Source organism: Felis catus (genome assembly GCF_018350175.1).
Source record: "Felis catus isolate Fca126 chromosome C2 unlocalized genomic scaffold, F.catus_Fca126_mat1.0 chrC2_random_Un_scaffold_48, whole genome shotgun sequence".
Taxonomy (NCBI): Eukaryota; Metazoa; Chordata; class Mammalia; order Carnivora; family Felidae; genus Felis; species Felis catus.
This window is the reverse complement of record NW_025408506.1, coordinates 220,593-238,099: the sequence shown is the minus strand read 5'-3', so window position 1 is coordinate 238,099 and position 17,507 is coordinate 220,593. Positions and strand designations below refer to the sequence as shown.

Sequence of the window (17,507 nt, the reverse complement as noted above, 5' to 3'; positions counted from 1 at the left end):
TTTTTTTTAATATGAAATTTGTTGTCAAATTGGTTTCCATACAACACCCAGTGCTCATCCCAACAGGTGGCCACCTCAATGCCCATCAATTTCCCAGTTTCTTTTCTGTTCAGTTAGATGTCAATCTCAACAATTTGGGAATCTTAACATTTCTTTTAAAACCACATACAAATGGCTCTTCATTCCTCTGGCAAGTACAAAATAGCCCACCCTCAGGAGAAAGGAAACCAATATTTATGGTAAAAGACAAAATATGATGTGATTGTGTTAAGATCTTCCGCTGGCTTGCTCAAAAGGCTACTGCTTCTTGTGTAAGCTGCCATGGCAAATCTCTGCTGGTAGGGAGAAAAATTTCCACGGCTCAATAATGAGATAACATCAGTAAGCAATTTATTAAAGAGACTGCCATCCATCACTGGAATTTTGAACAATAATGATGCATCGAAAATAAGTATTCCCAGTTTTTTTTTCCCTCCTCACAAATTCCTTCAGTTCCAATATCTCTTCAGTAAATTGTTAATAGTATTTTGCTCTTTGTCTTTTTGGAAACAAGCCCAGGAGTGAGAAGACACCAGCAGCAGCTGTCACAAACCCAATGGTACTTATTGCTTGGTTGGCCTATAGAGAAATGAGAAACAAAAAACACCACAGCTTATTCTAAAGGCACCTCAGTGTCCTAAATCCAAGCAAACTGAAGACCCTTTCGATGACACTGGAAAAATTTAAAGCTTCATGCCAAATTAAATTCTGTGTGAAGATGAATAAATTTATAATTTTTATAATTATGACAAAGAGATAGTTAAATACACGTAGGTATACGTTTCTCATATTTTTATGGCCCCCAATAGTTTATAACTCATTATGGCACAATTCCTAATAATCATCATAGTACATCTGGGAGGTAGTGCTACTCCTATTTGGGAAAACTTGGTAAGTTAAGTGATTTGCCTGAGGTCATGCCACCAACATGTTTAGATATGGGTTGAGCCATGAACCATGTGTTTCCCTTCCAAACAATCCCTACCTCCTTAATACACCCTAGTTTGGTCTATACCAGAGTGAATATCATGTGTATGTGTGTTCCTGACTCAAGAATGTCTACTAGAGAAAGAATTCACAGATGTAATCTAAACTAAATACCTATATGCTCTTATTTGGTAGCTACAATTTCTCTTTTGATAAACAAACTTCAAAAGAGGTCACTACTGATGTTAACTATTGTGTCACAAATTAATTTCTCATGTAGACAAACTAAAATAAACTACTCTCGAGCTCAGTTGTCCATAAAGGAGTTCAGACGTTTGCAGCTTTAAGGGTATTAATCATCATGATGAGGCGTCTAATAAATATTCATGATTTTCATGGCACTCAGCTAATATTGCCTTCCATCTGCATGAGTTTGCGTGCAGTTTTATGACCCAAAGGTCATATTCAGATGCTTCAGAGTCATCAGACATTCTGAAAACAACAGTTGTTCTCTGGGATTGAAGAATCAGGCTTTCAAATAAAGCAAAACATTTTCCTCACATGATTCCAGGGATGAACCCAAATGCTGGAAAGCCTGACCCAGATCACATTTGAGCATGCCTTCGCTCTAACCCACAGGTCTCCACCACAGAGCCTGCCACCCCCACGTGACTACCACATAGTGCTGCCTCCCTACCTGCAGCTTCCCTGTGGGAACCAGACTGCAAGGGCTTGGCCAATGACAGGAGCATTTACTCCATTTATATCACCCTGGGGTCTGCAGGGACAAAGCCAGTCACCAAAACTCCCTGCTGTGCCACCATCCCCAGCTGCCAGGGAGAGTGGCAGCTGGCGAACAAATGACAAATGCTATTTTACTTTACAATCCTAACTTTATTTGGTTGCTTGATTATTTTACTCATAATTTTTAATTAGTCACCACCTAAGTTATTTCCCGGGGAAAGGGTCAGAATTTGCTGCAGTCCAGAACTACCCATGGGGAGCCAGGGGGACAGGCAGATACAAGACAGAGGACAAAATTCCAAAGAGAGGCAAAATCAATAATCGGATAGTCAATCGGATAATCAAGCCTAACTCTCATATAATTCCAGGCAGATGCTGAGATCCCAAGATCTGATACAGGGAAATATGGTGGTGGCGGGGCAATGAACAAATAGGAAGATGCAATTGGTATCTTTAGAGAGAGGAGTCAAATGGCAGTAGGGTACAGCCCTGGGGAAGATCCTGTGGGCTTCCCAATTCCCAAACACTTATTTAAAATTATATTCTAGATGGCAAAATCCTGTGACAATCCCTTGGCGTTTTGTGTAATGGGATCTGCTAAACGCAGACCTAACTCACTGGGTATCTTTCAGCCAGTAGAAATACAAGAGATGAAAGAAATCCCACAAATCTAAGAGGCCTGGGGAAAGCAATGTGATCCTAAGCCAAAACCCCCTGAGAGCACACAGGCCAGATACAATTACAAGGAAACTATTTCCTATAGTGCACGTGGTTTCCCAAATCCCAAACACTTACTTCAAGTTACATTCTAGATGGCAAAACCCTGTGTGATTGGGACAATCCCTTGGCGTTTTGAGTAACAGGATCTGACTTGCAAGATTGTAACATCTCAGAATGTTCTCAGAACCTATATGAACACGAGCTTTTATTTCACAACTTATTTAGGATTATAAAGTCACCTAAGCTGACTCTTCATACTTTTATCCTTTACAGGCCTTTCTGACTGTGGGCCATAATAAAAACCTCATTCTGAGGATCTAAACATGACCACGGAAACATTAGTTGAATCTGGAGTGCTGTATCCTAACATAGCATAGCTGGGTCACAGATGACCACAAGGTCTACCAAAATTCCTTTTCCTCTGAGACTCTAAATTCACAGTGCTATGCACTGGAGCACAGTCAGAGTATATTGTAGATCAGCTTGTTCAGGCCTATGCAAGAATGCTGCCATCTTCCACAAAGCTAGGCACATTTCAATACCTTGGTAAGACTATACCAGGGGAACATGTCTACTTAAAATCTTTTTTAAAAGAAAAGACAAGCCACATACTAGAAAAAAACAAAACAAAACATTTCCAACAGGCAAATCTTACAAGGAACTGTTATCCGAAATATGTAAAAAGCTCTTAAAACTCAACAAAAAGAAAACAAGCAAGCCACCCAGTTTAAAAATGGGCAAAAGATCTCAAGAGACACATCGTCAAATATGCAAATGACAAAGGAGCATATGAAAAGACGTTTAACTTCATACCTGTTTAGGGAATTGCAAATTAAGACAGTGAGACACCACTGTGTACCTATTAGAATGGCTAAAACCCAAAATGCTCACAATACTAAATGTGGAAGAAGACATGGAAAAACAGGAACTCTCCATTCATTGTTGGTGGGAATCCAAAAGGGCACAGCCACTTTGTAAGACCTTCCATGGTTTCTAACAAAAATAAACATATCCTTACCATACAATCGAGTAATCATGCCCTTTGGTATTTACACAAAACCCTGCACACAAATGTTTCTAGCAGTTTTATTCATAATTACCCAAACTCGGAATCAAACAAGATGTTTTTTAGTTGCAGAATGTACATCCAGACAATGGAGCGTTACTTGGTGATAGAGAAAAATGAGTTACCAAATCATGAAAAGACATGGAGGAATTTTAAATGCATGTTGCTTAGTATGCATTCTTCTCAGCAGTTGCCAGAGACTTCAGAGGAGGAAAGACGAATAGGCAAGCAGAGCACGGAGAAGTTTTAGGGTAGGGAAACTATTCTGTATGATACTGTACTAATGGATATATGTCACTATACAGTTACAATTTATAGAATGCAAAACACTAAGACTAAGCCCTAATGTAAACTATTTTAGGAGAAGCAAAATTTTTCCTTTGTGCATCTTAGGTTTTCAGCTGAGGCTCACTAATAAAAGGCAAATTGACAAGAGAAAAACAGAGGTTTATTAACATGTACATCTCAAACATACACAGGAGAAACTCAGGGAAGAGTAATTCAAAGAGGTGGCTTAGAATTCAGGCTTACATAGCACATCTTCAGCAAAGATCAATACATTTGTAGAGTAATGGCAGGACAAAAGAGAGCAGTTTCAGGCTGCCAAGGATGGCAGACCACGGTAAGGTAAACATGGGAAATTAAAGGCAAAGGCTAGTTAGTAAGGGTTGTTATATAACATTTTTTTTTTACATTTATTTATTATTGAGAGACAGAGAGACACAGAGCATGAGCAGGGGAGGGGCCAAGAGATGGAGAGACACAGAATCCGAAGCAGGCTCCCGGCTCTGAGCTGTCAGCACAGAGCCCGACACGGGGCTCGGACTCACAAACTGCAAGATCATGACCTGAGCCAAAGTCGGACGCTCAACTGACTGAGCCACCCAGGTGCCCCAGTGAGTGTTGTTATTTAGATTCCTCTACTGGTTGTCTGTGATGATTAATTGTTGTCCTTCCTGCTAGCAAAGGGAAGAGGGACACCTTTCAAAAATGTATCTCCCACTTTTAGGCAAATATGTGGAGAGCAGGGCCTGCTTCTTCTCAAGTGCCTTCAGCTCTTGATAATAAATAATAATCCTTATGCCACATATTTTGAGGTGATATTCTAGTTTCCTTCACTATGGACTTTGGTGGATAATGTGTCAGTGTTGGTTCATTGTTCGTAACAAATATACCACACTGATATGGAACGGTGATGGTGGGGGAGGCCGTGTATATGGGTGATGGGGAGGGGGTATGTGGGAACTCTCTAAAATTCCAGATCACATTTGCTGTGAACTGTAGATTACTCTAAAAAAAATGAAGCCTATTAACTTTTTTAACACAAAAAAAGCACGAAGAAGAAAAAGATGGACCATGATCCTTCCACCTTTCTAATCTTTTTAAATGCAGTTGAGGTCTTTAAATTTCAGAGAAATACATAGCCATTCCCCAAGAAAACTGTTCTATGTTCAAGACCCCTAATCTCTTGCAGCTAAGGCAGTCCTGAGAAGAAAATACATTGCAATCCAGGCCTATCTCAAGAAACAAGAAATATCCCCAACCTAACCTCACACCTAAAGGAACCAGAAGCAGAGCAGCAAAGAAACCCCAAATCTAGCAGAAGAAGAGAAATAATACAGATGGGAGCAGAAATAAACATTATAGAAACTGAAAAAAACAGTAGAACAGATCAACGCATCAAAGAACTGGTTTTCTGAAAGAATAAACACAATTGATAAACCCCTAGCCAGACTTTTCAAAAAGAAAAGAGAGAGGACCTAAATAGATAAAATCATGAATGAAAGAGAAGAGATCACAACCAATACCACAGAAATACAAACAATTATTAGAGAATACTATGAAAAAATATATGCCAACAAACTGGACAACCTGGAAGAAATGGACAAATTCCTGGATACCCACACACTACCAAAACTCAAGTGGGAAGAAATAAAATATTTGAACAGACCCATAACCAGCGAGGAAACTGAATCAGTTATCAAAAATCTCCCAACAAATAAGAGTCCTAGGCCAGATGGCTTCCCAGAGAAATTCGACCAGACATTTAAAGCAGAGTTAATACCTATTCTTCTCAAGCTGTTCCAAAAAATAGAAATGGAAAGAAAACTTCCGGACTCGTTCTATGAAGCCAGCATTACCTTGATTCCCAAAGCAGACAGAGACTTCACTAAAAGGGAGAATTACAAAGCAATATCCCTGATGAACATGGATGCAAAATTTCTCAACAAGATACTGGCAAATCGAATTCAACAGTATATTAAAAGAATTATTCCCCATGACCAAGTGGGATTCATTCCTGGGCTGCAGGGCTGGTTCAATATTCACAAATCAATCAGTGTGATCCATCACATTAAAAGAAGAAAGGATAAGGGCCATATGATCCTGTCAGTAGTTGCAGAAAAAGCATTTGACAAAATACAGCATCCTTTCTTAATAAAAACCTTCAAGAAAGTTGGGATAGAAGGAACATAGCTGAACATCATAAAGCCATATATGAAAAGCCCACAGCTAATATCATCCTCAATGGGGGAAAATTGAGAGCTTTCCCTCTGAGATCAGGAACACTACAGGGATGTCCACTCTCACCGCTGTTGTTTAACATAGTGTTGAAAGTCCTGGCCTCAGGAATCAGACAACAAAATGAAATAAAAGGCATCCGAATTGGCAAAGAACAAGTCAAACTTTCACTTTTTGCAGATGACATGATACTGTACATGGAAAACCCAAAAGACTCCACCAAAAAGCTGCTAGAACTGATATATGAACTCAGCAAAGTCGCAGGATATAAAATCAATGTACAGAGATCAGTTGCATTTCTATACGCCAATAATGAAACACTAGAAAGAGAAATCAATAAATTGATCCCATTTACAATAGCACCAAGAACTATAAAATACCTAGGAATAAACCTAAGCAAGGATGTAAAAGATCTGTATGCTTAAAACTATAGAACACTTAAGAAAGAAATTGAAGAAGACACAAAGAAATGGAAAAACATTCCTATGCTCATGGATTGGAAGAGAAAATGTTAAGATGTCAATAATACCCAAAGCAATCTACACTTTCAGTGAAACACCAAAATTGCACCAGCATTCTTCTCAGAGCTAGAAGAAACAATCCTAAAATTTGTATGGAACCACAAAAGACCCTGAATAGCCAAGCTAATGTTGAAAAAGAAAACCAAAGCCAGAGGCATCACAATCCCAGACTACAAAGCTGTAATCATCAATCTACTACAAAGCTGTAATTATCAAGACAGTATGGTATTGGCACAAAACAGACACATAAACCAATGGAATAGAATAGAGAACCCAGAATGGGACCCACAAATGTACAGCCAACTAATCTTTGAGAAAGCAAGAAAAAGGTATCCAATGGAAAACAGTCCCTTCAGCAAATGGTGCTGGGAGAACTGGACAGTAACATGTAGAAGAATGAAACTGGACCACTTTCTTACACCATACACAATAATAAAGTCGAAATGGATTAAAGACCTAAATGTGAGACAGGAAACCATCAAAACCCTAGAGGAGAAAACAGGCAACAACCTCTTGCCATTTGCAACAATGTGGATGGAACTGGAGGGTATTATGCTAAGTGAAATAAGTCACTCAGAGAAAGACTGATACCATATGCTTTCACTCATATGTGGAATTTGAGTAACTTAAGAGAAGACCATGGGGGAGGCAAATGGGGAAAAATAGCTTTTAACAAAGAGGGAGGCAAACCATAAAAGACTCTTAAATACAGAGAACAAACTGAGGGTTGATTTGTGGGGGGTGTGGGGGAGAGGGGAAAATGGGTGATGGGCATTGAGAAGGGCACTTGTTGGGATGAGCACTGGGCATTGTATGTAAGCAATGAATCAAGGGAATCTACTCCCAAAATCAAGAGGACACTATATACGCTGATGTTAGCTAACTTGACAATAAATTAGATTTAAATAAATAAATAAGTAGATAAATACATAAATAAATAAATTTGTTGACACTTTCAAAAAAAGGCCCTTAATCCCTGAGGAGACCCCAAAACTAATCCAACACTAGCTATTGTTGGTAGTAACATTATGAATTGTTGATAGTAATGAAAATAATAATAATGTGCTACAGTTTCTATCAGATCAACATAAATTTTATCGAGGAGTACCAATACAGCTATAAAATTCTTAATTACTATAATTAAAAATAACATTCATCTAAGACACATTGTTTATTGAGATGGATGATATGTAATACAGGGCACTAAGAGACTTCAAATATCTAGTATAATCCCCCACAGAGCCTCAGTTTATAGGTTGGGAAACTGATAAACAATGTTCTCCAAGCCACCAACCTAATAACTGGGGAAGATGCGGTTGTAGCTCAGGTAAGCACAATTTCAAAGCTTAGGTGAGTTCTTAGGGCTGTCACTGTACTTCCTGCAACAGAACCAGCTAGAGAACAGTTCTAGTTGTTGAGGAATGATTAATTTTTCATGGGTCTTGATTCTGGGTATGAAAGGGGAAAAGATGAGGGATGGTAAATTAGAGCCAAAGCAAGAAGATGGTTCTGATCCCATTTTTTTTTTTTAGCCACATTAAAAAAAAATTGCTTCTTGAACACAGTGGACAACTTTATCATTTACAAAGGAGAGGAATGGACTCCACTTCTTAGTTACACCCTTAGTTTTTAATGCGAAGGTGAACAGGAATTTGTGTGGATATCTTCTGTGCTCTGGCTCAGAAGCGATTTATTGTTACATGTGAATAGCACATTCATTATGTTAATATATTTCCTAATAAAAATGCATTTCCAATTAAATTATTTCCTAATGAAAACAAATGTATCCTTTCATTATGTTCCCTGTCCCATCTTCCCAAGCTTCCGTGAGGGGAATTGGAAACTAATTCCTTAGAACAGATGTTTCTGTAACTGATTCAACCATTTCAGGATACTGGGAGCCTTTATTCATTCTTTAATATCCCCTTAATAAATCTTTAGGTTAGAACATCAATGTTGGAATTGGATTGGTGCCACAATAGGTAGAAAGAAGGCAAATGAACCAAGCGTGCTTTTAGTTAGGAATCTGCCACGCTACAAAATAGTGTGAGAGATGACAACATTGCATACTACTTTAAAAATAAAGTAATTGATCCATTTTAAGAAATCATCCAAAATCTCAACCAATCAAAGGATCTGCTTAAAAGCACAAGATTCCTCTGAAACTAGCATTGCAAGGAGACAGAAACAATTTTCAAAGCCACCGAAACATGTCTGTCATTAGCTGGCCTCTCTCAGTCAGGTAATGGAGATGAATCTCAGAGTTACCATCTCTACTTCTGGAAAATGAACTTCCATTTAAATATTTCAACATTCTTTTCAGAATGTCCCTTTCAGCATGTGAGGCTGCTGTATGGCAGAAAAACGGAAGGAAGGAACCCTGAAGGACAGAACGCAACAGGACTGACAGAAAAGCTATGGTCTTGATTCGGCTTCAAGCTCCTTCCAGCCCCAAATTCAAAATGTCCACATTCACGCATTAATGTGGTCATAACTGCTACCTGATCTGGGACACCTCAATTCCTGTCCTTATCCTTCAGGATTCTCACCTTTTCTCCATTCTTTTCATTTTGTTTTAGGCCCGAGAATCTTATAGTCAGTAGTGCTTATTTTCCCAAGGTAAGAAACTTCTATGTCTTCTAAAGAAAACTCACCTGCTCTGAAACTCCTTCTCCATAGCGAAGCAAAGTCACAAAATGCTCACAGTTGTTGACAAGTATGTCATAATCCACCTCCTGTCCAATAACAATCTCTGACCGCTGCATGACTTCCTCCATGGGGAGAGGAGGATAAGTTTCATCATATTTATTGTTTATTCTGTATGTGTCGTTTCCCACGACATCCTTCAGGGGCTGCATCTTCACCAGGGCCTTCCTGCTAAATATAGACTTGGCGCTTGTAAATGCTGCAGGAATGCCATCCTCTATAAGGAGAATTCTGGTTAGCAAGATGTGGTGACCCAGCTCAGAGAGCCCCAATGCCAGAGTATTGCAATGCCACATGTTTGGAAGTGATGGAGTCACTGAACCCAGCTCGGTTCCCAACTTAGCACCAAACCAGAAGCTACTTAATCATACCAGGCTTAATAACTCACTTGGTAGTTTATCAATAACACTTCATACTATATGAGGGAAAATAGAAGAGAAACCTGTATCTGCCCGTAGAGAAAATTGAGTGAGAAAACTACCCATTCTTGGGGAACAAGTTCTCTATCAATTGGCATTATTATTAGAGATCTTGGTATGTGTTCTTTTCATAGTACAGATAAAACCATTCTCCTTTTTTTCCATAAAATATGCTTTTTTTCAGCATCTGAACCCTTCCCAACTACTCTCTTTGGGCCTCAGCTGTGTGCATTGTGATTGATAAGCTCGTCCTAGTTGTCTAAGTGTGCTCCTTACCCCTTTCTCTCTTTTTACACTTGTTCTTTCAACTTGGCTTCAATCTGGTTCCAATTTGAAACCCCTCCAAGGGGTCAGCTGGGGTCAAGCTGGGGCCCTGCTTTTATCTTGCCAGTTCCTTTAGGCCAAAAACTAAGTCCTGAAACTGAATCTAACCTAGTAGGCCCTGTCCACCTGATGCAGCCCCATGCAATGCCACACCCACCTGTTACATGTCCCACCCCTGCAACTCCCTTTTAACTGCCTCAGTTGGCAAACAGTTGTTTAGACTGCTAGATACCTTTGTCTCCTGGTCTGCTACTGCCAGCATCTGAGGTTGGACAGATGATTGCTCTAACACCTGGCCCTGGTCCCTCTCCATCTGCCCAAGACTGCTATGCTTGGCTATGTGTTCAAGTCAATCATGAGAGAGTCTCCATGTAACCGGTGTGTAGAGAGTCTTCCTTTTTGTAATAACTAAAAGCTAACTTTCTTTTCCACTCCCTTTTTTTCCTACCTTCCAAGTTCCTTTTCCTTCAAGCAGCATTTCCAGTTAATATCTTACACATTGGAAGTTCTTGTACAAGTCCTTAGAGCAGAGGTCTCCTAGTTAGAATTACTAGTTTTATTTACATTAGTCTGGTGCTATCAATTTAGAGAGGAGGATACTGAAGCTTAGAGAGGTAAACTGGCTTGCAAAATACCACCTGAGTAGTTAATAGAACCAGAAAACTGCGTTTCAGTCTACAGGATCAGAGCTCAGTACTAGAACCATGTTAAAATGGAGCTTAACACATGAAAATAAGGGAAGAGCAGAAAAATCTCTTATTGTTTTCCGGACGTGAAAACTCAGAGATATTGCAGCATTGCTTACTGTTAATCACTAGACTCTGCAGAAACTAATGGGTGTGTATCGTAAATGTCACTTTATTTGCCATTTCCACTTCCAATATTCTAGAACAACAGGCAAATATGATGTTGCAAAAGTCACTACATTAAAAATTCTCAGACATCTCCAAGATAGTAAGACCAAGGTTATTAAAACTTCTTTCTAAACATAACTTGAAGAAAAAAAAAATCTCCAGGCTACTTGTTATTTGCATAGATTTTTTTTCTTAAAAAATGAATTAATTTGTGCTTATTTCTAAATAGGAAATATATTAAAAAAACAACATAAATGTGTAAATTTAAATCACTCATTATCTGCCCAACCATAATCATGTTATTATTTTGATAATATTATCATATCCTTTTATTATGTCTTTTATTAACACATGTATATTGAAGCATGCCTATGTGTGCATTCACATGGGTATATATTATTTCTTTGCAAAGTAGGTATAATATGACACACTGCATTTTTAATCTAGATTTTTTTCAAGTAAATAGCATGCAAGATTATTTCTCAAGCAATTAAGCATGTCCAGAAATATGATTTTTTAATGGCCGTTAAATAGCTATTGTTTTGGCTTATCTAGCACCCCATCCTACCTCTGCCTCTTTCTTTCTGGAAATGATTTTGTGTGGGCTAATCACAGTATCTCCTTCTCCAGGGCACAACGATGGTGCAGTGATGGGCATGGGATCCACACTCACCCAAATCAGATTGTTCTCCATGCTATTTCTAACTGCAACAGGCAGGGATTGACCCTCTCTTATTAGATCACAAGACTATAAAATGAGAGCCTAAGGATGTTGATGACTATCAGTTCAGTCTCCTAGAGAGGCATAGTCTGGGAGAATTAAGACAATACTTGGAAAGGAAATGCAGTTGTGAGTCTTGAAACTCATGCTTATACCCCTACATCCAGGCATCCTTGAAGCCAGCACCAACCATCTTTATCCTTTTTGTAGTTTTCCTCAGTGAAGCAATGAATTTGCCTTTTTGCTTATGTTAACTTTTGTTTCTGTTCTTGCATCCAAAGAATTCTGTCAATATTCTGTGACAAAGTCCTAATTCACTTAACTAGTCCACTATTGAATCTAAGCCATTGTTGGCTTCTTTTTTTTTTTTTTAACCTCTTCATCCCCTTCACATATTTCACCTATCCCTCCCCTCCCCTCTGGCAACCACCCATTTGCTCTCTGTATTTGTGAGTCTGTTTCTGGTTTGTTTGTTCATTTGTGATTTTGTGGGTTTTGGTGTTTTTTTTTTTTTTAGATTCCACATAGAAGTGAAATCACATGGTATTTGTCTTTATCTTATTTCACACAGCATAATACCATCTAGATCCATCTATGTTAAGGCAAATGCAAAGATCTCATTCTTTTTTATGGCTAACATTCCATTATCTATATATTACATATTATGTATATATGTATGTGTATATACATATACATAACTTATTATGTATATATATATATATATATTTGTGTGTGTGTGCATGTGTGTGTGTGTGTGCGAGTATATATTTTACATCTTCTTTACCCATTCATCTCTCAGTGGACACGTAGGTTGCTTCCTTATCTTGTCCCTTGTAAATAATGCTGCAATAAACATAGGGGTACATACATCTTTTCGAATTAGTGTTTTCACTTTCTTTGGGTAAATATCCAAAAGTGGAATTATTGGATCATTGGTATTTTTTGAGGAAATTTTAATTTTCTGTGGAAATATCATACTGTTTTCCACAATGGCTACACCAATTTATATTCCCACTGACAGTGCAGGAAGATTCTCTTTTCTCCACATCCTCACCATCATTTGTTATTCTGCCATTGCCTGTTTTTTAAACTGTTATGAGATAGAAGTGAATACCTTTATGCTGAATGTTATTCTACATCTTTATATATTTCTGAAGAATAGACTCAGAGAAGTAAAATTACAGGGTCAGAGCATAGGAACTCTTTTAAGACTCTTCATACACACTATTACATTGTTTTCTTTTTTTTAATATATGAAGTTTATTGCCAAATTGTTTTCCATACAACACCCACTCTCATCCCAAGTGCTCATCGAAGCACTTCCATACAACACCCAGTGCTCATCGAAGGTGCCCTCCTCGATACCCATCACCCACCCTCCCCTCCCTCCCACCCCCCATCAACCCTCAGTTTGTTCTCAGTTTTTAAGAGTCTCTTATGCTTTGGCTCTCTTCCACTCTAACCTCTTTTTTTTTTTCTTCCCCTCCCCCATGGGTTTCTGTTAAGTTTCTCAGGATCCACAGAAGAGTGAAACCATATGGTATCTGTCTTTCTCTGTATGGCTTATTTCACTTAGCATCACACTCGCCAGTTCCATCCATGTTGCTACAAAGGGCCCTATTTCATTCTTTCTCATTGCCACGTAGTACTCCATTGTGTATATAAACCACAATTTCTTTATCCATTCATCAGTTGATGGATATTTAGGCTCTTTCCACAATTTGGCTATTGTTAAGAGTGCTGCTAGAAATATTGGGGGTACAAGTGCCCCTATGCATCAGTACTCCTGTATCCCTTGGGTAAATTCCTAGCAGTGCTACTGCTGGATCATAGGGTAGGTCTATTTTTAATTTTCTGAGGAACCTCCACACTGCTTTCCAGAGCGGCTGCACCAATTTGCATTCCCACCAACAGTGCAAGAGGGTTCCCATTTCTCCACATCCTCTCCAGCATCTATAGTCTTCTGATTTGTTCATCTTGGCCACTCTGACTGGCGTGAGGTGATACCTGAGTGTGGTTTTGATTTGTATTTCCCTGATGAGGAGCGACGTTGAGCATCTTTTCATGTGCCTGTTGGCCACCCGGATGTTTTCTTTAGAGAAGTGTCTATTCATGTTTTCTGCCCATTTCTTCACTGGGTTGTTTGTTTTTCGGGTGTGGAGTTTGGTGAGCTCTTTATAGATTTTGGATACTAGGCCTTTGTCCGATATGTCATTTGCAAATATCTTTTCCCATTCTGTTGGTTGCCTTTTAGTTTTGTTGGTTGTTTCCTTTGCTGTGCAGAAGCTTTTTATCTTCATAAGGTCCCAGTAGTTCATTTTTGCTTTTAATTCCCTTGCCTTTGGGGATGTGTCAAGTAAGAAATTACTGAGGTCTACGACTGAGGTCAGAGAGGTCTTTTCCTGCTTTCTCCTCTAGGGTTTTGATGGTTTCCTGTCTCACATTCAGGTCCTTTATCCATTTTGAGTTTATTTTTGTGAATGGTGTGAGAAAGTGGTCCAGTTTCAATCTTCTGCATGTTGCTGTCCAGTTCTCCCAGCACCATTTGTTAAAGAGACTGTCTTTCTTCCATTGGATATTCTTTCCTGCTTTGTCAAAGATGAGTTGGCCATACATTTGCGGGTCTAGTTCTGGGGTTTCTATTCTGTTCCATTGGTCTATGTGTCTGTTTTTGTGCCATATTAAATTGTTTTCATGAATGATGTTATCAACTTTCATTTCTTTCAACAATATCCTTGCTTTGGTTTCATTATACCCTTATCAACACTGACTGTTATCACTTTTAAATGTTTGCTAATGTGATAGGCATAAAATGTGTTATTCTGTTGTACAATTCCTAGACCAGTCCCTTTAAAGATGGGTATTGACTTCTGCTTTTCTTCTTCTACATACTGTTCATAGTTCTTTACCCATATGTTTGTTGGGATTTTGCTGTTTATGTATCCCCAGCATCTAGAATAGCCTTTGGCACATACTGGGTAATCTATAAATAGATGTTGAACAAATGGAAATGATTTGTGTGATAGGTAAAGACACTGACGCTTATGTTTGTGAGCAATATTCTCCCCAGTGGATTATTTCCTTTTTAATTATGTTTTTTTAATCCAGAGATTTTACTGGATTCTAATGTTAATTGGTTAACATTTTAACGTTAATTGGTCTTTGTGATTTAGCCAAAGCCACTTTGGTCTTACTATGTCCTTCATTAAACCTATTTCAGATAGATTTATCTACTTTCTACATTTTATTTCTTTTTTTTTTTTATGATTTCATTCATGATTCCTTCTTATAACAAGAGAGTTCAAAACCTCCAGGAGTTGCGGGAAACAAAACTTACCTAGAGGTGCTATGTTGATAACATAACCATCACCCAGGTACAGTGCCCAGTGCTGATAGCCAGAACGAAACACTTCAATCAAGTCCCCCGGCTGGGGGTTACCAGGATAGCTCAAACTAAAGCAATCATTAAACGCCATCTGCAATGACAGACACAAAGACAATCTAGCTGACATGACTTGCCAAAAGAAAATCAGTTTAAGACCTCCACAGAAGTATAAGGATACAGAATTTATTGGGATTGCATTCCTTATTAAAGACTTAAACTCACACCACTGTCCTTTGTATGATCATTCTTTGTATGATTCCAACACTGAATTATGTGTGCAAAAGTGAAAAAACAAGTGGGAAAGAATTTTTCTGCTAATTGTTTAATTTTCTATAGCAATGCTTCTCATCCTGATCAACCCCAGGGCTCCTTTACGATAATCAGCATCTTATAGTTCTCTCTTTAAATCCAGATATTCATAGATAATATGATTTACCCATACACAAAATTTCAAAAATAGTAATATGGTGCCCTATTGGAACATAAAGGGGAAGTAAATTTACAATAGTATGTATTTTACTTATGTAAATAGTCGGTCCATGACTATACAAAAAGATACAATAAAGTGTCCATAAGTGTGCACTTACTTAGCATGAAAGAGTCAACTGTCAGTGGCAGAAGATGAGAAGCCTTTCAGCCTCTCAAATAAGTAAAATCAAAGAACAAGGTATGGGAGGACTGACACTGATATTACGTGGAAAAAATACCTTGTATTGCAAAACTTACTCTCTCATTTAACTTAAGCAGAAAGAAGTTCCAGACTCAGAGGAGTGGCAAGTCACATATTCAGTCATACTGTAATACACGGGACATTTATTCCTTGTGCCAAACTGCTGTGCAATTTAGGTACTTCAGTCTCTACCCACTAAATATCAGTAAATGCTCTTTGTCATGTGACAACCACAAATATCCACACAGATTTCCACCCCTCCCCTACTGCCCCATTTACTGCCTGATTCCTGACTTACTGATTCCAGAAACAGTGTTAAGGTGGTCACCGTAGAAGTGAGACAACTTGGAAGGTTGGGGAGTTCGTCATGTTGATGAATATGTCTGAAAATTCTAAGCTTGGTGAGTTTTTTTTTCCTTTTAAGTCACTATTTTTCAGAAAAAACATATAAGTCTCTGATGGTCGATTTTTATGAAAGGTTACATTTTCTACATATGTATGGCATGGGAGTAGAATGACTCAGCAGGCAGAAGTTACAGACATTCATCAATACTCAAAAGGAGATTTAGTGCTATATCCATGTTGAATCTCTAATTGACAGCAGAGTTTCTCATCATCTCTCACTCTAATGTAGATATGTACGCTCAATTACAAAATAAATCCAAGTGCCAGAAAGGGAAATTTCCAAACCATCTAAATTATATTCATAACAGCACAGGCTAAGGACTTGGGAATACAGACTATCATTTTGCTGGCACCCTAAAAGTCTTTTTTTACAACACTTAATATTGGAAGGGTGTTTTCCCAAGTATTTGTATGCCATCTGTTGAAAACTTCAATCACCACACTGTCACAGGAATCTGGCCAAATGTACGCTGTCCATCTGTTGAAAAATAACTATTAAAACAACTTTATAGGAACCATTAAGTCTAACCACTCTCTCAAATATGTTTGAGTCTTATTAATATGGGGTTCAGAATTTGGCCACATGGGCACCAAAAGGAAAAATAGATAATATACTAGGAAATAAACAAACACATTTCCCATGAATGGGATTCAGCAAGCACACACAGCTGCTTACTAGAATTCAGCGACCTAGCCAAGCTTACAATAATAATCACCCTTTGAACAGAGAGCACTTTGTAGTATAACTTTTTTTTTTCAAATGCACTATTGCAATTAACCCTATTTAACTTCTTTAAAACCTACCACTACTTAGGTTATCGTTCCATTGTATAGAAAAAAGTATATAGTAGCTAATGCCAACTTTCGGAAAATACCCATTGAAAGCTCATACAGATCACTTATGTTGGGGTTACATCACAATAAACCCATCGTTAGTTGAAAATATCATAGGTCAAAATGCATTTAATTCACCTAACTTACCAAACATCTTAGCTTAGCTTAACCTACCTTATACATGCTCAGAGCACTTATGTTAGCCTACAGTTGGCAAAATCATCACAAAGCCTGTTTTATAATAAAGTATTGAACATCTCATGTAATGTATGGAGAACTGTACTGAAAATGAAAAATGTGGTTGTATGGCTATAAGGGTACAAAATGGTTCTAAGCATATCAGTTGTAGTTGCTACAGCTCAGCACCACTGCCCCAGCAGCCAGAGACAGGATTGGATGTATCCTGGATGATCTAGCCCGGGAAAAGATCCAAAGTCAAAATTCAAAGTATGGTTTCTACTGAATGCATATTAGTTTTGCACCATTTTAAGTAAAAAAAAAAATCATAAACCAAACCATCGCTGAGTCAGGGACCATTTATATTTTAAATACAGAGGGGGAATAATGGAAACGGGTGTTAAAGATGTGAGCTCTTGTCTCAGGTCGTCTGTTTGCTATAAAAAAATAGCAATAGTTGGGCAAAATGTCTGTG

General features: G+C 38.3%; 1 protein-coding gene across 5 annotated transcripts in view; it reads right to left on the bottom strand.

Moving 5' to 3' along the window:
• The window catches only part of PLAAT1 (phospholipase A and acyltransferase 1), a 34,172-nt gene that overhangs the window by 10,155 nt on the left and 6,510 nt on the right, over nucleotides 1-17,507 (bottom strand). For 4 of the 5 annotated variants that reach the window (XM_045051521.1, XM_023260301.2, XM_045051520.1 and 1 more), the window contains 3 exons: nucleotides 14,899-15,037; nucleotides 9,192-9,460; nucleotides 374-618 (listed from right to left, as the gene is read on the bottom strand). In XM_045051521.1, the coding sequence (XP_044907456.1) occupies nucleotides 517-618; nucleotides 9,192-9,460; nucleotides 14,899-15,037 (510 nt within the window). In that variant the 3' untranslated portion in view covers nucleotides 374-516. Of the gene's footprint in view, nucleotides 1-373; nucleotides 619-9,191; nucleotides 9,461-14,898; nucleotides 15,038-17,507 lie in introns of those variants that run through there. The other variant, XR_006593436.1, reaches the window with a different exon arrangement.